This window comes from Thamnophis elegans, chromosome 7 (assembly GCF_009769535.1).
Source record: "Thamnophis elegans isolate rThaEle1 chromosome 7, rThaEle1.pri, whole genome shotgun sequence".
NCBI classification, from domain to species: domain Eukaryota; kingdom Metazoa; phylum Chordata; class Lepidosauria; order Squamata; family Colubridae; genus Thamnophis; species Thamnophis elegans.
In genome coordinates, this window is record NC_045547.1 from 85,203,065 (window position 1) to 85,223,382 (window position 20,318).

General features: G+C 47.9%; 1 protein-coding gene across 1 annotated transcript in view; it reads left to right on the top strand.

Moving 5' to 3' along the window:
- The first annotated feature begins 10,895 nt into the window (after positions 1–10,895).
- SEMA3D (semaphorin 3D) overlaps positions 10,896–20,318 on the top strand; it is a 118,824-nt gene continuing 109,401 nt past the window's right edge. Inside the window, exon 1 of the mRNA XM_032221385.1 lies at positions 10,896–11,163. Coding sequence (XP_032077276.1) covers positions 10,972–11,163 — 192 coding nt within the window. The 5' untranslated portion in view covers positions 10,896–10,971. The remainder of the gene's footprint in view (positions 11,164–20,318) is intronic.

Here is a 20,318-nt window from a genome sequence, read left to right on the forward strand (position 1 = left end):
ACTTCTGGAGGCAATTTTTGTTCTCAGCGGTTAATTGGTTAATTGTTCTCAGTGTTAAAAAGTTTCTCCTTAATTCCAGGTTGCTTCTCTCCTTGATTAGTTTCCACCCATTGCTTCTTGTCCTGCCTTCAGGGCCTTTGGAGAATAGCTTGACTGCCTCTTCTCTGGGGCAATCCCCTTAGGTATCGAAATGGTGCTATCTTGTCCCCACTAGTCTTTCTCTTCCTTAGACTGGACATCCCCAACTCCTGCAACTGTTCTTCATATGTTTTAGCTCCCAGGCTCCTAATCATCTCCGCTGCTCTTCTCTGCACTCTTTCTAGAGTTTTTCCTCTCCTTCTCCTCTCCTTTCCCCTCTCCTCTCCTTCCTCCTCTCCTCCCTCCTTCCTCTCCTATCTCCCTCCTCTCCTTCCCCCTCTCCTCTCCTCTCCTCTCCTCTCTTCTTGCCCTTCTCCTCTCCTTCCCCCTCTCCTCTCCTTCCCCCTCTCCTCTCTTCCCTCCTCTCCTCCCTCCCTCCTCTCCTATTCCTCTCCTTCCCCCTCTCCTCTCTTCTCCTCTCCTCTCCTCTTCTTGCCCTTCTCCTCTCCTTCCCCCTCTCCTCTCCTCCCTCCTCTCCTCCCTCCTTCCTCTCCTATCCCTCTCCTCTCCTTCCCTATCTCCTCTCCTCTCTCTTTTTTTCCTCATCTCCTCTCCCTTTCTCGTTTTTCCCCTCCCCTCTCCCCTCCCCTCTCCCCCTTTCCCTGCATTCTTTTCTCCTCCCCTCCTCTTCCCCCTTCCCCTTTTTTCCCCTTTCCCCTTTCTTCCAATCTTAACCAGCACCTGGGGTCCGTGCGTAACTCTGGATGAAACCTCCCCAAAACTGGATGGGATATTCCCAGTACAATGGGCACACAATCCTCTATACAGTAAGGGTGTTTGGCGTGCACTGAATTTACCGGACAATCTTTTGTGTGGCTCTTTTCTGCCTCCCCCCCCTCCACATCTTGTGAGAAAGGTTATTTAAACAAGAGGGATGGTCTATTTTTTTAAAACCACGTAGCAATTCGGGCAGTTTAAAAATTTCCAGCAGATATAAGCTGACTCTGCTATTTTAGGAAAGTTTGTTATTCTCAGCCTCATCCTTAGACCAATAAACCATGGCTGTCACTTTCTATTTTTAAACCAACCTTTTGGAATGCCCAGTGTGCCCCTTCAGGACTTCCCAAGAGATTGTTCACACGGGGAAGTTGTGGCGCAAAAGGCAGACGGATCGATCAGGGTAAAATGCAAATGGATATCCATAACTCTGTGGCACACTGTCATACGTGACTTTTTTTTATTTTCTTAGTCAGCATTGACTGAAAGGCACCAAAAATTACGAAATTAATTAATTCTTCAATGCACTTTAAGAAACAAAATAAGGTATTTCTTTTCATTCTTTAATAACCAGATATGCAGCAGGGAGAGAGGGAAGGAAGGAAGGAAGAAAGGAAGGAAGGAAGGACATGGATGGATGGTGGGATGGATAGAGGGAAGGAGACAGAAGGAAAAAAAGAAGGAAGGAAGAAGTAAGGGAAGAAGGGAAGAAAGAAGGAAGGAAGGAAGGACATGGATGGATGGCAGGATGGATAGAGGGAAGGAGAAATAAGGAAGGAAAGAAGGAAGGAAGGACATGGATGGATGGTGGGATGGATAGAGGGAAGGAGACAGAAGGAAAAAAAGAAGGAAGAAAGAAGTAAGGGAAGAAGGGAAGAAAGAAGGAAGAAAGGAAGGAAGGACATGGATGGATGGCGGGATGGATAGAGGGAAGGAGACAGAAGGAAAAAAGGAAGAAAGGAAAGAAGGAAGAAGGGAAGAAAGAAGGAAGGAAGGAAGAAGGAAGGATGTGGATGGATGGCGGGATGGATAGATGGAAGGAGAGAAGGAAAAAAGAAGGAAGGAAAGAAGGAAAGAAAGAAGGAAGGAAAGAAGGAAGGAAGGACATGGATGGATGGCGGGATGGATAGAGGGAAGGAGACAGAAGGAAGGGAGGGAGGGAGGGAGATTCAGAGAGGAGTAGAGTAAATTTTTCAGAGCTTCTCAACTGCTCTGAGCAGCTGAAATTGGCCTGCAGATGCTTTTGCGGAGACTCCGGTCCAGGCTGCCTTTGACTTCCCCCCATCCCTTCAGCCGCCAATCAAAGTGAGGAGTGCCCTGAAAAGAGCCACCTGCTTTTTTCTCCCCCTTACAACGCTGGCAGCCTCCGCACGGCCACCCGATCAGACTCCAGGCACCCGGCCACTGGCAGGGATTTGCTCAGTTGCAACCCCCCAGGGATACAGCAGCTCCATTTGCTGCCTCCCCAGCCGGCTTCTGACGAGCGAAGTCCAGAGGGGAGGCCGGTTTCATTTAACGCCTGCACGGTTCACTTAGCAACGGTTGTGTTTTGCTCAACCAAAAGGATCATAAAATCAAGCTCAGCTGACTTGGCAATGGGAATCCTTGCCCTGCTTGTATCTCTGCATCCCCAATGCCGCGTTTCCCATGGGGGCAGCCTGCAGTCTCATTCCTCAGATATTGAAAACAAATAGACATAAACTGTGAATGAAGACTGGAGGAAGTCAAGACAAGCTTTTCCCTCCAGTTGCTCAGGTGTTTGTTTGACTTAGCAATGTCTTCATATTTTTAATACGAAATAAGAGAGTTGTTTTTTTTAAAAAAAGAAAAGTTCTGCTTTACGACCGAAGGAAAACAATTTGTGTCTCTCTCTGCAGCCATTTCCTGTGGCCAATGTTTCTAATCCTTACGCTTCAACACTCTCTGTGGGAATCTTACTATATTTATGTTGCGTTGAACATCAACATTTGGATGATGGCGAAGTTTTCTCCCTTCTATTTGCCAACTTTTGAAGAGCTGCAGGAGACAAACCCTTCCGCTCCCTTGTTCTTTCCTTTCCCAGATCAAAACGCCTCTCCTTCCACTGGCCTTTTTTCTTCCACAAGGAAAATAGAAGCAGATGCCAGGCAGGTTGGATGGAGAGAATGGCCGAGGGCAGGAAGGTGAGATTCTCCGTCTCTTTCTCCCACTCTTCCCATCCAATTAACCATCTCCTCTCCCGCAGCCTTCCATGAGATGACAAACACCACAAACCAGGGAGACCAGCCTTCAATCAAATGTGCCACCATTGGCTCATGATCTGAATATCCCTGAGGACACATATCTAGCTTTGCTGGCATGCGTGTCTTTCTCCAAAGCAGGGAATAACCATGTGCCTTCTCAAATCCTTCTCTCACCTAACTTAATACCCTTCCCCCCAAAAAAATAAGCCCTCCCCGAAAATATTGCAACACAGCAGCAGCCATGAGGTGACCACGCTCGCCTCCTGCACCTCAAAAATAATAAGACCTCCCCAAAAATAAGGCCAAGTGTTTATTTCGGAGGGCGAAAAGAAAATAAGACCGTGTCTTATTTTCAGGGAAACCTGGTGCATGGAGGAATTTATGGCCTTCCTTGAATCTTTCCAAAAAATCTCTTTCGCTGAACCTTCTTCCTGACCACTCCTTGACTTCGTGGCCTCTTCTCCTCATCTTCCAAGCCCCCAATGTTGGCCAGGCTAGAAAAACCGAAGCCAACCCAGTTAGTGTGGGTGCCATGTTTAATGTCAGGCTTTCCTCCAGCAGGAAATTTTGACTCTCGTTTCAGGAATTGACTTGGCAGGAGGCTCACAGATACAGCTTGGCTAGATTAGATGTTTTATGGGGTAAATAATAAATATACTGTCTGCTGCAGCACACAGAAGTCAAGGCCCATGCTCTATATATGTTCCATATGTCCCAGGCTTTACGTCTCCTACCTTCCTTAAGACAACTGATCTCCGCTGCTGGGTTCAAGAACTGGGGAGGGGAGGGTGGGAAGGAGCTGCACCTGAGATCTGATGATGACGATGATGTCAGCTTAGTCCAAGAGCAACACAGAAGGATCTTGCCAGAATTCAGTTCTTTGTTTCTTACACACAATAGACAGAATCTTGCCAGGTTAAACCCTCACTACTCTCACCCTAATGTAGAATCCCTGGGAGATTTCTAGGCAGTGGCTGTGCTAAAACTCTCTTCCTCTGCCTCCTATTTAGCTCTGGTCTCTGCTGACTTCTTGTCTCATCCACCTTTCTGGAATTTATCCCTTCTTCCTGGGAAACTATTGCTTCACTGTAGCCCCCCCACCCTGGCTCCCTCCCTCACAGATAGCTCCTTCTAACAATCACCAGCTTCACTCTTAACAATGAAGGGGTTGAGTAAGCCTGAGAGTCCCAAACTGCCTTGTGCCGGCTGGGGAATTCTGGGAATTGAAGTCCTCGCATCTTAAAGTTGTCAAGGTTGAGAAACATTGATTACATGGCAGATTTCTTTCACCTCCTACCTAATACTCCATAAGCTACTATTCAGTGTAAACAAAAACCCCACAGCCAGCCACCAGGGGGCGTTTTTTTCAAGGATTTATTAGAATTACCTGGATTAATTTTAGCATCAACCCTGCTTTGGGGTTTATTCTATTTTGCTCAGCTATAATGAAGATGGAGAAATTCCTTCTTCTAGAACCTGTCAGATTCTGGCTGCATGGTTTGGCTTTGGGAGACTCTTCCGTTCTCTGCTATCTGAGCAGAGACAGAAATTGTTCTGCGGATATGAAATCTTCCTTCAGAACTTCAGAAATTGTTACCTAAAGCTTAAAAGAAGGGAAACTGGCAGATGAATAGTTGAATAGAGGAACTTAGTTATTTTTCTAAAATGGACTTTAAAAAAAATGAAAACAAAAATGGAACAAACAGAAGGAAACATCCAAAAGAAATTCAGATCCAGGGAAGGGGGGAAAAAGCCACTTTTTAAATATCTCAGATGTTGCCCCAAAGAAGAGGGGAGGGGAGGGTCAACTTATTTTCCAAAGCACCTGAAGGCAGGACGAGAAGCAATGGATGGAAACTAATCAAGGGGAGAAGCAACCTGGAATTAAGGAGAAACTTCCTGACAATTAGAACAATTAATCAGTGGAGCAACTGGCCTCCAGAGGATGTGGGTGCTCCAACACTGGAGGCTTTCAAGAGGAGACTGGACAACCATTTATCTGAAATGGAAGAGGCTCTCCTGCCTGAGCAGGGGGTTGGACTAGAAGGCCTCCGAGGTCCCTTGAACTCTTCTTCTGTGTGCCATGTGATTATCAAGGACTCTAATCTAGAAATGGAGACTCTCCAGCCCTTGGGAAGTGGAGTGCCAAGGCCAGAAGGGAGTCAAGTGGCTCTTGAACAATTCTATCCTAGCAATCAAAGGCGGAGGGTTACACCTGGGTAGGCCCTGTGACACACCTGCCCATTGAAGGCTGCTTCCCAGAGGAGATTCCTGGTTGGAGTAACATTGGCACCCATCTTATTCAGAAGACAATGCCAGAGAGGGATCCTGTGGGGATCGGGGGCAGAAATCCCGGTTCCCATTGACTTGAACCCAGCTGCCGCTTGGCCCTCTGCCACCCCCCTCCCGTTGCTGCCAAGGCGGCTTTGTGGCTCTGCAACCCAGCCTAATAGTAAGAACATTTGATTTATGGCCTCTTCCCTGCCAGAACCTTGTTGGTAGCTGGAAGAAGCTGTTTTGCAGCTGCACAACACACAAACACACACACACACCCAGAGACAACTCCCTTCCAGATGTTGAGCTTGTGGGGCTTTGAGTGACACAAAGATCATCCATGAGAAGAATGTCATGGTCTCTGTGGCATGAAGTCTTCCGCCCAGCCAGCAAAGGATAAATCACGGATGGTCGACTGAGAAGGAATGTTGTGGATGGAAATACTTCTGGACCATATTTGCAAGCTTCCTTCCCCACAACGTCTCCTCTGCTGAGACCCTGGTCGTCTTCAGCTTGGCCTCCTCCCCAAAGACAAAGGGTCCTTGTGTGGAGCCCCTTAATCAACTGCTGCTGTTAATACTTGGGGCCTTCTTCATAATATCGTTAGCAGCTCTTGCCAAGCGGTTCTCACAAGCGAGAAATGAGCCGGGAGTTACCGACACCTCTTTAATGTGCAATAAAGTGGATTTGCATGTGGGAGAAAGCGCAATTCAGCCTCCCCCCCCCCCCAATGGATACAGAACGACACAGAGGGAAGGAATTGGGCACCCAAGAAAAAGAAGTCCTCATTTTCCCCTCGATTTACAAAGGTTTTTCTTTCAAAAGGGGGAGCCTTGGTGGATTGTTGTGTTTGTGGAATGAGGGGTTGAATGAATAATGGAAGGAATTAAGAAATGTCCTACTTGTGAGAACAATCAATCTATGGAACAGCTTCCCTCCAGACGTTGTGGGCGCTCCAACACTGGAGGTTTTGAAGGAGAGAATGGACAGCCACTTGTCTGGAATGCTGCTCGTCTCCTGTTTGAGCAAGGGGTTGGACTAGAAGGCCTCCAAGGTCCCTTCTCTGTTATTCTAAATCTTAATTTGAGCTCGGTACGACCGAGGTGTTTTGGCCTCCAGCCTGCCTGGCCGTTCTTGACTGGCGTCTTCAGGCCAAGAACATCCGCAGCCTTCCTGCCCAGTGGAGGCCTTGATGACTCCTGGGGAAGGAGCACAAGTGCCCACCCACCCCTGGGGGGAGGGGGCTTTGGATCCATGAAAAGGATCTGGCTGTTTCCTCCCCTCTTCAGAGGGACACAAAGGAGGCACTTTTGTGGACGGCTCAGAGAGGGTGGCCCAACTCTGCATTGGCAGGAACTGTGGCACTCGGACAGATGTTCCCAGCTGCTTTGGGAAACCCAACCTAGTGACTCACTGAAGATGCCTAACAACAAGGACAGCTCTCTCTCTCTCTCTCTTGCTCTCCCAGTTTCTCTTCTCTCTCTCCTTTCTCTTTCCCCCTCCCCCTCTCTCCTTTCTCTTTCCCTCCCTCTCTCCTTCTTTCTCTCTCTTCTTCTTTCTCTGTCTCTCTCTCTCTTTTCTGTCTCTCTCTGTCTCCTTCTTTCAGTCTCTTTCTCTCTCTTTCTCTCCTTTCCCTTTCTCTCTCCCTCTCCCTCCCTTTTTTCCTCCTTCTCTCCTTCTTTCTTTCTGTTTCTCTGTCTCTCTCTGTCTGTCTCTCCTTCTTTCTGTCTCTCTCTGTCTCTCTCTTGCTCTCCTTTCTGTCTCACTCTCTCCTCTCTCTCTGTTTCTCTCTCTTTCTCCTCCTTTCTCTATCTCTTTCTTCTCCTTTCTCTGTCTTGCTGTCCTTTCTTTCTCTCCTTCTTTCTGTCTGTCTCTCTCTCCTTTCTCTTTCTCTCTCTGTCTCTCTTTCTCCTCCTGTCTCTGTCTCTCTCCCTCTCTCTATACAATCCCTAATCCGCAATCTGAAGGCCTCAGAGGCCCTGCGTGAATTGAGTGTTTCCTCTTTGGGCTCATGTCCATCCCAAGTGGAAGTACGAGGGGATTGTGAGGAGGCTTCCTACTGGCTTTCCCCCCCTGGACCTTCCATTCTGTAGGAGGACTCTGCTCACCGCCCCCATCTCCCCTCCTCCCCCGAAGGGTCAGAGAGAGGGTGGCAGGGCAGATTCACCTCCACTCCCAGACTGACCTCCCCGATTCCCAGATCCCTCCGGCTACTCAGGGGAGAGGAAGGGAGGAATCGGAGGCAGCCACTGGCCTCTTCCAGGCTTCGTCCTTTCTACTACTGCCAGTCCTCGACTTACAACCATCCACTCAGTGACCCTTTGAAGTTACCACAACACTGAAGCGTGACTTATGACGGGTTCTCACGCATATGACTGTTGCAGCATCCCCACGGCCACATGAAAAAATGAGGCACCTTGATTTTACGAGGGTTTCCCTGTCTCGGGGCGATGCCACCACTACTTGCAACCTTCCCAAGTGGCTCATGAGGGGCAAATGGGGGAAGCCAGGTTCACTTAACGACCATCAATCGTGGTTTCCCTGTTGGGGTGGGGTTTGTGCAACCTACAGAGCAACTTTGACCCCTTGACACAAAGTGCCCATTGATGGCATCCCTTGCTCTCCGTATCCCCACTGCCATCGCCATTCTGCCTCTTGTCTCTGGGCAGAAGGAGAGGGCACCTTTGGGAAAAACTCCTCCTTTCTTTCCCTCCCCTGAACAGAATTACCGGCCTCTCCCGAGAAAAGCTGCTGTGGCTGCCTCCTCCTCCTCCTCCTCTGCCGGCCAAGGTCTCCCTTCCATGGAATCTGAGTCTTCTTCCAAGTCAAGATTGGCAACCCTCTTTTTCTAAAGTTATAACCTGCCTGGACTTTTTATTCCTTAGCTTCGTTGTGGCAGAGAGCATCGTCTGGACTAGCTTATAGGGAAGGGCCGAGGTGGCGCAGTGGTTAGAGTGCAGTACTGCAGGCCACTTCAGCTGACTGCACTTCTGCAGTTCGGCTGTTCAAATCTCACCGGCTCAGGGTTGACTCAGCCTTCCATCCTTCCGAGGTGGGTGAAATGAGGACCCGGATTGTTGTTGGGGGCAATATGCTGACTCTCTGTAAACCGCTTAGAGAGGGCTGAAAGCCCTATGAAGCGGTATATAAGTCCCACTGCTATTGCTATTGCTATTGCTATAGAGCTGGTTGCATTAATGATAATGAAAACAGAAAATGCAGAGAGGGTATTTTAACTTATTGCATCCGTGTCTGGTTTGCCAATCGCACTGGGGCAGATAGGACAGCGCTCCAGAGGGTCATGGGCTGTCCCCCTCCCCTCCTTGGAAGAGCTTCCCAGCTCCCGCTGCCTTAAGAAAGTCCAGAACATTCTTAAAGAGCCCCTGGAGGGTGAATGGGGGGCCTTGGAGCCAGCCTTGATTCCTGGCATCCGTAGGAGCACGGGGTTCCCTCGGCAAGTTCTTCATAAACGGTCTGCCTTTGCCTTCTTCCTAGGGTTGAAAGAGAGGGGCTTCCCACGGCCACCCAGGTGGATTTCCACCTGGCAGGACTAGAACTCGGAGCCTGCTGGTATCTTCCCAGCACTTTTAATCACTACCCCAACCCAGCTTCTCTCTTATCCATTAATTATAAAGGGAGGCAAATACCTTCTTATTATTTCATTAGATCAAACAAAGGGGCATAGAACGGGCACGTCTCTTGTCTCTCCCCCACCTCCCTCTCTCTCTTTTCCCCTCTCTCCACCCTTCTCTCTCTCTCTGCTCTTCATTTCCATCACTTGTAAATCTTTTCCTGAGTTTCTAAGGTTTGGGGGGGGGGGAATGTAATCCTAACGGTGCCAAACCAAATGAATCAGCAACCCACTGGTGCGAATCCAAAATAGAGCCTGCCTTCCAGAGCTTGTAATAATTTGTTTTGACCCTTCCATGCATGAAAAGTCCCGGTGTTTAGATAGATGACCAAACCAAGGAAGGGAGCCTGGGCCTTCTTTTCATAGGAGTGACTAATCCCACCTTAGTAATCCTGTGCCAGTCCCAGACCGGGGGGGGGGGGGACTTAATATCCCAACTCCCCAATTTACTTATTTACTTAACTGTCTTTGTAGCCCTTTTCCCTGCCCCACAGGACGCTGGATGGCGCACCGCAGGACGGAAAGCTGCGAAGCGGAGTTTATTTTATTCATTCATTCAATTCCGGCAGCCGCCCAACTCAAACCAAGTGGCTCTTTTAATAATAAAAGCAACAAATGGAGTCACCTTACGGGAGTGACGACGAGCAGCCTCTAAAGTTAATAAATAAAAGAATCCATGGTCATAAAAATATTAATAATAACAGTCCTGCTCCCATTCTGCTGAACTGGGGCTGAAGGCTCAATTGGAGTCCAGGAGGGTTATTTTGGGGGGAAGGGAGGGGGCTTGTGGCATTTTAGGAGCCGGGTGAGTGTGGAGGCTCCTTCAGAGGAGGCTCTGTGGTCCTCAAGAGAAGACCAGCAGCCCCTCAGCCGGGAGGGGCTGGGAATTCCTGGCCTGGGCAGGGAGTTGGAAGAGGAGTCACCCAAGGTCTCTGGCCTCCTCATCTCTCTTTCATCCCAGGAGACGAATGGGGGGGGGGTCCTCTGGGGTGTTGGCAGGGGAGTCTCCCTCACTTCCACCTCTTTAGGCCCCTTAGCCATAGTTAACAGGGCTTCTTCCCTCCCACCACTGCAGCAGGCTGACTTGGCCCACTGGTACTCCAAAGCTGTGGTAAGCTCCAATGCCCAATCATTGCATGATGGGAGTTGTAGTCCAACCTCTTAGGGAGGCTCCAGGTTGACCACAAACGGTGTGATGGGCTTCTAAGGTGGGCCTTCCCAAAGACCCTTTCCCCAGCTGCAGCCCTCCTTCCGGGCCAGAAATGGGGCTCGTCAGCCACCCTCCTCCCGAGGCCGAGGACCTGAATCTTCTCCAGGGTGGCAGCAACGCCTAACAGACGCGAAGGCTGCCTTGGAGGTGGGAAGGGGGAAGAGGCAGGCTGGGGGGCCGTGTCTGTGGCACTGGGGGGGGGGGCAGGGGGAGACGGGGTCCCGGGCTCTTGGAGAGGAAGCCCAGGAGTTCAGCGCCTCCTCCTCCTCCTCCTCCTCCTCGCGAGGAATCCGCCTCCAGCCCTCCAGGAGGAGCCGTGGCGGCGGGGATCCCCCCGGGGCAGAGCGGAGACTTCCCGGGAAAAGCAGCAGCAGCGGCGGCGGAGACCCTCCCTCCCCTCCGGCTCCACCTTCGCAGCGGGCAGGTTGTAGGGGAAGCGGGCGGCGGGGGCTGCCGCTCTCCCTCCGGGCGCTTCTCCGCAGCCGCCTCCGACCCAGGCAGAGCCCGACAGGGAGCAGCTGCGCCCACCCGGCGGCCCCCGGCGGGCTGCCCGCGCCCAACTCTGCGCCCAGCCGCCTTGGGCAGCGCAGCTGGCAGCAGCCTCCGGGCCCCGCGGGGCGGCCGGGCGAGCGGAGCGGACGCTGCGCGGGGAACTTTTCTCCACTCCCGGACCCGCCCCGGCGGAGGAGCCGCCCGCCCCGCCCGGCCTCGGTCCTCCCCCCGCCGCCGCCGCCGGGCAGCGCAGCTCAGCGCAGGGCTCGCCCGCCGCCCAGAGGGAGATGCGCTCCGTGCCAGACGACGCCCGGCCCGGCCCTCGCCCGCTCCGAGGTGCGCCGGCTCTGCGTGTGCGCGTTGCCTTCTCCCTTCCTCCCTCTGCCCTCCCTCTCTCTGTGTCGCGGGGGCTTCTCCACCCTCGTCCCCGGCTCGCTCTCTCCGCTCCCGGCGGGCAGCGCCGGCCGAAGTCGACTCGGGTAAGAGTGGCGTGGGGATGCGCGGACGCGTGGAGTGGAGCCGCCCGCGACCTCGGGGAGGCTTTGGCTTCTCTGGCGAGGGTCGGAGCGCGGCTTTCTTGCGAAGGGGAAGCCGGGCTGCAACGGCCTCTCCGAGGGAAACTGAGGCAGCGCCAAGAGCGTGGGAATCAGGCGGGGCGGGGGGGGGAGACTCTTTTCTGCTCTTCTGCTTTGGCTCCTGCAGTTTTCTTTGGGGTGACTCTGACTGGGCGGGAAAAGCGCTCTGAATAATAATAATAATAACAGCAACAATAATCATAATATCCTCGTGTTGGTCGCCTTCAACGGGAGGGGTGAATAACGCACCGTTGGATGTAAGGAATCTGCCGGGGGAAACGTGTGAGTGCAGCCTAGAGCCTCAATTCTGCCCCCCTGGTTTGCTCCCATCCAACTGAAGCTTCCCAGCAGGTTCATTTCCTGCTAAGATCCAGCCCTGAGTTCTACTTCTGTATAAAGTGTGGGTGGATGCACTCACCCATGCCTGCCTGTGCCAGAGTTTCCCCCTCTCTGGGGATGCCAGAGGGTCTCCTTAAGGTTGGACTGATGGGCGAGGGCTGGTGCCCTCCTCCTTGATTATTGGGGATACCTGAGCTCCTGGTCCTCTCCTCCACAGTCACAGTGACATCACAATGTGGGGATGGCACTAAGTCAGTGTTTCTCAACCGTTGGCAACTTGAAGATGTCCGGACTTCAACTCCCAGAATTCCCCAGCCAGCAGATGCTGGCTGGGGAATTCTGGAGTTGAAGTCCGGACATCTTCAAGTTGCCAAGGTTGAGAAACACTGTCCTAGACACTGAATTGTTTATACGCGAATGCTGGCTGGGGAATTCTGGGAGTTGAAGTCCGGACATCTTCAAGTTGCCAACGGTTGAGAAACACTGCACTAAGTAGAGAGATGCAGGAAGGGAGACGGGAGCCCAGATGTGCCCTGGCAGGTCTTCAAGTCGTTGCCTTCACATCTGCAGAACGTTGCCTTGGCATCTTAAGTCAAGCTAAACTTCTTATCTGTATCAGCGTTACTGACCAGAAGGTTCTACCCTCTTTTGGCACGGCTCCAGAAGACCCACAAGAAGGCTGGCACAGAATTAGCTGGGAAGAACTTCAACTCTACCGTGGGGTGGGGGTGGGGAGGTCCTGATTCACACCCAACAGTGTTATTCCCACTTGTGTAGTAGGGCTGAGAGTGTTGGGCAGCTGCCATCAGCTCAGTGTGGAATTATTGGGCAGCAGTTCTGCCAATCTGACGCCCGGCTGAGCCGACTCTACGTAAAGCAAGGAAGGATGAAAAGGGGTTAGGATTCGGGTGGGCACAATTAGGGAAAAGGAATGGCATATTTGAGGAGGGGGACAAAGCAGCTCCATGCTGAAGATACTAAGAGATGGGGGAGCTTTTTTTTAAAAAAAAATGTTGTGTAAAGTTGTGGAAATAAGGTTGACTCAACCTTCCATCCTTCCGAGGTGGGTGAAATGAGGACCCGGATTGTTGTTGGGGGCAATGTGCTGACTCTGTAAACCGCTTAGAGAGGGCTGAAAGCCCTATGAAGCGGTATAGAAGTCTACCTGCTATGGCTATTGCTAAATAAACATCTTTGAAATTGGGATTGGACAGAAATACAGACTGATCACTAAGGTTTTCAAAAGCTTTTTTGGTAATATTTATTTTCAAATGGTGCTTGTTCAAGATTACCAGTGGAATGTGAGGGCTGTCGCAAAGATTATTTATTTGTTTGTTTGTTTATTTTTTGTTTGTTTATTTATGGAAAGGTTAGCTTGGCTACACCAGATTTTCCCCAATCTGAGCTCTCCTGCGTTTGTGAGCAAGAATGAGCCGCTCTTCTTCTTCCAGGAACTCCAGTTTCCCCATCAGGTTAAGCTTGGGTAAGAGTGAGTCAGTGGAGAAATCCTCCTTGGGCCAAAGCCACCCCGAGAGATCCCACCAGGGCTGCAAGAGATCTGGAGCTGGTCTTCTCCATCCAGGTCTCTAGCCCTCTTAACCACTAGGCCACGCTGCCTCTCCCTGGACAGCTGGATGGGAATTTGTGTCCATCCGGAGATGGTTTACACTGGAAAGGCTGTTGCAATGAACAGTTAATCTTCCCAGTCTTATTTTGCTTCTTTCCATTATAATAATATAATATAATTAATATAATATAATAAATATAATTAATATAATATAATATAATATAATTAATGTATATGTGTATGTGTATGTATGTATGTATGTGTGTATGTGTATGTGTATGTATATGTGTATGTATGTATGCATGCATGCATGCATACATACATACATACATATATATTATGTATGTATGTATGTATGTATGTATGTATGTATGTATGATAACGGATAAGAGCCTGTGGCCTAATGGCTAAGAAGTCTGCCTAGTATGTGATATAGCCCAGGTTCGAATCCCAGTAAGGGTATGGCTAGCTGATGAGAGCTAAATAGCTTGAAATAGATCTATACTAGTCTCCCTTTATTTATTTATCAGCACAAATACAACACACACACACACACACACACACACACACACACACACACACACACACACACATATATATATATATATATATATATATATATATATATATATATTCCCGTTCTCTCAAAATGAAAAGTGCAGCCACTTCTCAACCAAAGTTCAGTGGAGACAGAAAGAAAAATGGGGGCCCTAAAGCCAAGATGGTCCCTGTGACAATGAGATGAAAGGCCTGTCTTGTGCGCCTTGGTCCAGGCAGAGCATGGATCAGACCATGGCGCTCACCCTCTTGGCTTCTTGGGCCCTATTCTGTGGCCCAGGAGACACAGGTCAGAAAGCGAAGGCTTTGGGTACGTAGATTCGTTCACCTTTAAGTGAGATGCCCAAAGGACGCAGCACCTTTGCTTGAAAGGTGCCGTTATTGGCTCCACTTGGCGATTCTCATGAGGTTCTCCCACTCGAAAACCATTCTCAGCTGTGGGCATCTGAAGAGGGAGAGTCCTTGAAGTCTCTGGTGGAAGGGAGGACTTGGGCTGATTCACTGAGGCAATAAAGGTTGCATCAGGGCCAAGAGCCTCCACTGATGGGCAACTTAATGTCTTCTTTTCGTTGCATTTACGCCTCCTGCTTAATCTAGAACGGACGTCTTCAAACTTGGCAACTTTAAGACTTGTGGACTTCAACTCCCAGAATTCCCCAGCCAGCAGAAAGTATCACTGAGCTATAGGTTCACCCTGGCATCTCAGGGTCTGGGGGCTGGGAATCCTGTTTACCACTGTTACTGTAAAAGAGTCGTGTTTAACCCCAAGTTGGGACAAGGAGTGGGAATCATCCAATACAGGGGTCTCCAACCTTGGCAACTTTAAGACTTATGGACTTCAACTCCCAGAGTTCTAACCCAGTTCTGACTTTCAGAATTCTGGGAGTTTGAAGTCCACAAGTCTTAAAGTTGCCAAGGTTGGGGACTCCGATCTACAAATTGCAGCTCCAGAATCGGCTCTGTTTTATTAGCAAGCAGCCTTTAGTTCCGCTCTGCCTTGTGTCGCTTTCCTTTTTGAAATATGTGTGGCTCCCGTGTGTTGCGCAAACCCTGCTTCCGAGTCTGCTCCGTTTGTGGTTCAGTGCGTGGTGTGTAAAAAACATCCTGGAAGTCAACAAGGGCCGAAATGACTTCCAAAACTTGGTTGTGGTGCAGAGTAGAGCTTTACACGAGGAGTGCAAATCCAGAGCAGAGCGAGGGGGTCCCTGTGATTCTGTCATCAGGCTGAGGGTCTTTAATGCCTTGGCCAGTCTTTAGCACATGCCTCTTTCTTGGAGATGTTGGCTTAATCAACCCTCTCCCTGGCTTGTTTTTCTTCCGAGGTGGCTAGGGATATACCTGAGGGAGATTCATTCCAAGCAGCCTTTTAATAACAGTGATAAGCCAAACTTGAGTTCTGGCTTTGTGCAGGGAGGCAGATCAGTCCTGAAAATCCGCTCAGCCATCACATATGGCAGGAAAAAAAAAAACCTTTTTTATAGTGTTTGCAATTCTCTGATTAAAAGAATCTGAATATAGAACTAAACATACTCTGCATAGTGCAGGCACAATGTGGGGGGATTTATGTTTGAAAGTGTGTCTGCCAGGAAAATGTAGGCTAACCAACCAAGCATATGCCTCATAGACGTTTCCCCCCACTTAAAATAAAATTCAGAATGACAAAAAAAAGAATGCAGCATTTCCCAGGAGGCCAATCTGGTCTGTGTTTGCCTTTCAGCTTTCCAGGTATTAATCCAACATTTGAAAGTGATCTTAAACCTGTAAACCTCCGTCCAACCTCATTTTATTCTGATTTTGCCTGTCTGCTGTTCTGCTGCATTGCCAGTTGTACAGGGACAGGATTACGCCTCTTTCATTGAAATTTCCTGGGCTCTCTGATAAATTTTATTTGTGTTATTTGTTAAACAATCAAGATGAATGTGTTCCTCTAAAAGTGGCAACATTTTGCAGCATTATGTGTGAGCTTCGCCCAGTTCTCGTTGTTAGGGACAGTTTTGTGTTGTTTTTTTAATTGAATGGACTTTTATTTTATCAACAAAGTTTCTGTCGGTCTATTCGTCACATCTGCTTTGCACTGCAAGTTTAATCTGCAGCCTACGTCTTAGTTAATTGTTCCTGATTAAAGATGCTTTAGAAAGAAAGGCTAACTCATTGCTAGCTATTAAACACTTCTCCATGCTGCATTTATTTCCTACTTTATTCTTTGTCTGCCTCTCACTCCATCTGATCATCTATTTCTCTATCTCTCCATTTATCCATCTCTGCCTATCTCTCATCCATCTATCTACTGTAAATTATATGGATTAAAGTCTCTGTGGGCACAAAATGTTGGGGTTTCCTCCTCCCCTGGTTTTAGCAAAAATCTTGGACCGCCTTCTGTTCTTCAGAGATTTTTGTTTTGGTTGGAGATGACTGAAGAATTTAATCTTTACAAATGGCCTGATTTGCATCCCTTAGGACTCATATTCAGATTTGAACGCAACCATCCTCTGATTTCCCTGCTTTTCTGGATGTCACAATCCAGGTTTTTAATAATTGATGAGTGCATGTTAAGCCTCACGTTTTTAGGCAAAGAACCCATGGATTTGAAACATAGAATGGAAAAATATCAACTGGTATCGGAAAAACATGCAAAAAGTTACATGGATAAAAGATTTTGTTTCTACTAATAAAGAATATGTTCAAGGTCAATTAAAAATTAATTTTGATGATAAATTTGGTTTTAGGAAGAAATCCATTAACAGAATAATTGTTTTCCTCATCCTAGTATCTTGGCTTAAAAAAAAACATTCTGCTATGTTTTTTTTGGGGGGGGGGGTGTTTGTGTGTGCGTGCAAGTACCTTTTACATTCACTCTGAATTTCTGAGTGCAGGTGACATTTGGTAGCCCCTTTTATCACTGTTCTTCATAAGCAGGGAAACAGAGACACTATTGTGAAACCAGAGTTTGAACTCTCATCTAGGTTTACAGCTGTTTACAGTATGAAAGTAAGGATGCCCCTGTTCCCAGAACCTGATTTAGCTTGACAATGCTCAGATTTTCTTCCTGTCTGGTTGGCTGGATCAGGTGGATTTAGGGGGATTTAGTGGTGAAATCAAGACAGGTGTGGCTTTTCTTTTACCTTGCCTACCTGGAGAGCGAACGCATTGCGAAATAACAAAGCAAACCTTGAAATAGAAGCTGTCCATCTCTGAATACTCTGGCAAGAGGTTGAAGAAGACAATCATGGGGTTAGTTGGTTAGAAGGGACATTGGTGATCTAGTCCAAACCCTGCATAAGATCCACAGATCTCACCTCAGGCAAATGAATGTCTTGCCTTTTTTGCTGGAAAAACCCTCCCTTGATGGAGCACAAGTGACTTCAAGAGACAGGCTCTTCCACTGCTCAATGGGGCGTTTCTTAGCCTTGACCATGAGAAGATGAGTGGCCCTCAACTGCCAAAGGAAAGTTAGCTGGGGAATGCTGGGAGTTGAAGTCCACGCATCTTGAAACAGTCAAGGTTGAGAAAGACTGGCCAGTGGCTCTCGGAGAGGAAAATTTCAGCCTGGATCTCCCTGAGTAAATGCCTCCGCCCACTGCTTCCTCCCCTGCCCTGGGCAATATGGAGAAGGTATCCACTCTCCTCTTCCATGTGACAGGTCTTCAACATCAAAAGACTTCTGTCAGGGTTTTCCTCAGCCTCTTTTTCTTCTTTAGCCAAAGCATAGCTGGTTCCTTTAACCCAGAAGTCCCCAAACTTGTCAACTTTAAGACTTTTCCACAAATCTTAAAGTTGACAAGTTTGAAGACCCCTGATTTAACCCTTCTTCATAGGACCTAGCCTCTTGCCATCCTTGTCTTTCGAAGTGGCAACCCTCGTACAACTCCCAATGCATCTTCTGTTTCCAAAAATGGATCCATCTCCTCTTCAATTCCCAGTCTTCCCTCAACTTCCCCACCATTCTGGATGCTATTGTGGAGGCCCCAAGCCCTTCCATTCCACAGGATGGAATTTCTGGATCCAGAGCTATATGGTAATTGAGCCACACATTTCTGCTTTTTAGTGCTGCTAAAAAGAAACTTCTTTCTTCGTGGATTTGATGCTTTCCACCTGCAGGAAGTCTTTTTTTTTGCATTGACTAGAGTGCTGCTCTGAAAAATGCCTCTTTTCAAAATGCGTCTCTTCATTTTTTTTAAAAATAGTTTTTATTAAACATTTTAACCTTTAAAAACAACAACAAATACAGAAAAAACAAGACAAACGTAACACTATATATATAGTTTTACAACCTTCTGCATCGGCATACATGTTTAGCTTTTATAGTTCTCTATTCTAAAGGCCTCCCTATCGGGTTTAACGTCTGTAATAGTGTAATAACAGTTGTACTAACAATTGTAATAATATTAATTTGTTCATATCACCATTATAGTTACATTATGGTCAATACTTTAAGTTTGATAGTAATACTATTTCCTGTTTTGGCTTCTGTTTTCTAGCCACTTATAAATTCTGTTCCATGTTTTATAATAATCCGGTTCTTCTCTTTCTTTTAACTCCATGGTCATTTTGTCCATCTCTGCCCATTCAAGTACCTTTCTAATTTGCATCTGCAGGTGTATTGATTTGTTTCCAGTTTTGTGCAAAGGCAATCCTAGCTGCAGTGAGTATGTGTAGTGTTACGTATTGAGATTTATTGTCTGTTTTCGGGTCTAATATTCCTAATAAGAATGATTCCGGTTCTATCTTTTGCTCCGTCATTTCTTCCAATCATTTCTGAATTTTGCACCAGTACTTCCTTGTGATGTGGCACATCCACCACATATGGTAGAATGTTCCAGACTTGTGGCTACATCTCCAACATTTGGGGGATAGATTTGGATACATCAAAATGCGTCTCTTCAAGTGCACTAAGGATGCATCCTAAAATAATCCCAAAAAAACCCTTTGCAACAATCCATGCTGTGGGTGTTTGGTGGGCAAATTCCCCTTGAAGAAATCTGAATTTAAGTTTCAAATGCTGAATTCCACAGCTAAAGAAAGACTGTTTCTGTCCAAATGCTTGTATTTCCAGGGCTCAAAATCACCAGCAGTAGGATGGTTTCCAAGTCTCTTGGTAAATACAGGCACATGAGTTCAGGAAGCAGCTGCTTTGCCAAAACTGACCAGGATTTTAGAAGATTTATTTATCATCCGCTGAGGGTGGAGGAGAATGGAGGAGATGTGATTTATTCCGAAGAGGGGGAATTGTTGGATTTCCCCAGATATTTTAAGTCCGCTCTTCTGTTTTCTGTTTCAGACCGTGCAAACTGTATATTGGTTGCATCGAGTAAAGAAGAGGAAAGGGGGGAAGGAGGGGCTCTAGCTGAAAGGACATAAGCAATATGGTTTTACTCTGTCCCTGAATAACATTCCTCTGCCATGACCACAAACCCCGGCTGATAAATGTACATAAATGAATTGAGAAGAGGCCACTCTGTGGAACGGAAACGTTTCATGCTTTTCACTATTTTACACTCCCGTGTATCTGGCTTTTCATTTGAATCTGTCGATAACTGACAGCAAGAGGCGGTTTAAAAAAAAAGCAAAACCAAATTGGGCTGAGTGGGATTTCCCGGAATCTCCCGTGCAACTCTGGAGGGAGTGAAGGTGAAGAAATAGTGAATATTCCCTTGAAACTGAGCTCAAATTCTTGGTGGATTCAGGACTTGTGGATTTGTTTGAAGATTTTTTTTCTCCCTATTCTCCAGTGTGGCCTACAGCTCTGGGATTTCCTCTTGGTCTCCCATCCCAGGCTTTGCCAATAAGACCTTCTTTATCCTCCTGAGATCAGGTCAGGTCACGTTGGCCAACTTCTATGGGATAATCTGCTTGTTTGAAAGGCCAGGGGTGGGAAGATGGGGCTTTATCTGCTAGGAAGCACAAGCTGTCTTTGCGATGACATATTCACACATGGGAAGACCCTGCTGAGAGGTCTTCTTTTCCTCTTTCTTTTCCTCGCGTCCCGTCCTCTCCTGAACTCACCACCCAGCTCTCAAGCTGGACCTGTCCCGAGTCCAGGTTTCAAGGAAGCTGCATCTGGTGGAATAGCTCATGAGGTTGTCAGCCTCTTTGCTTGTTTTAATTCAGGGCTGGGTTTTTTTTTTAAGCACTCTTGAGTTTTAATTTTAGTTTTCCTGGCTTGTCTGGATTGGCTTTCAATGATGTTTGGGCAACCTTTTCCCCAAATGCAAAGAATCTGAACTCAGGACATTTTCTTCACTAAGCAAAATCGAGAGAGCGAGATGAGTTCTAAGTTAAGAAGATAAAGAGAAGATAGAGAGGATGATGATGATGATGATGATGATGATGATGATGATGATATTGATGTCATCATAAGCAGGTGTCCTTCTCATCTGGGCCGTGCAACTATACTAACGGAGAGCCTTGTTGGGTCTCTTTTGATTCAACTTAATCTCTCTCAGAAAACACCCCAAGAAAATCAGAACCACTTGTGCCTCGGGGGGGGGGGGGGACTTTCATCTCCCGGTGAATAACAGATGGGAGAGAAGGAATGGAGGACCAGGAAAAGGGAGGGAAGCAGGAGAGAAAAACTGCCAGAATAATCAGCTGCAAT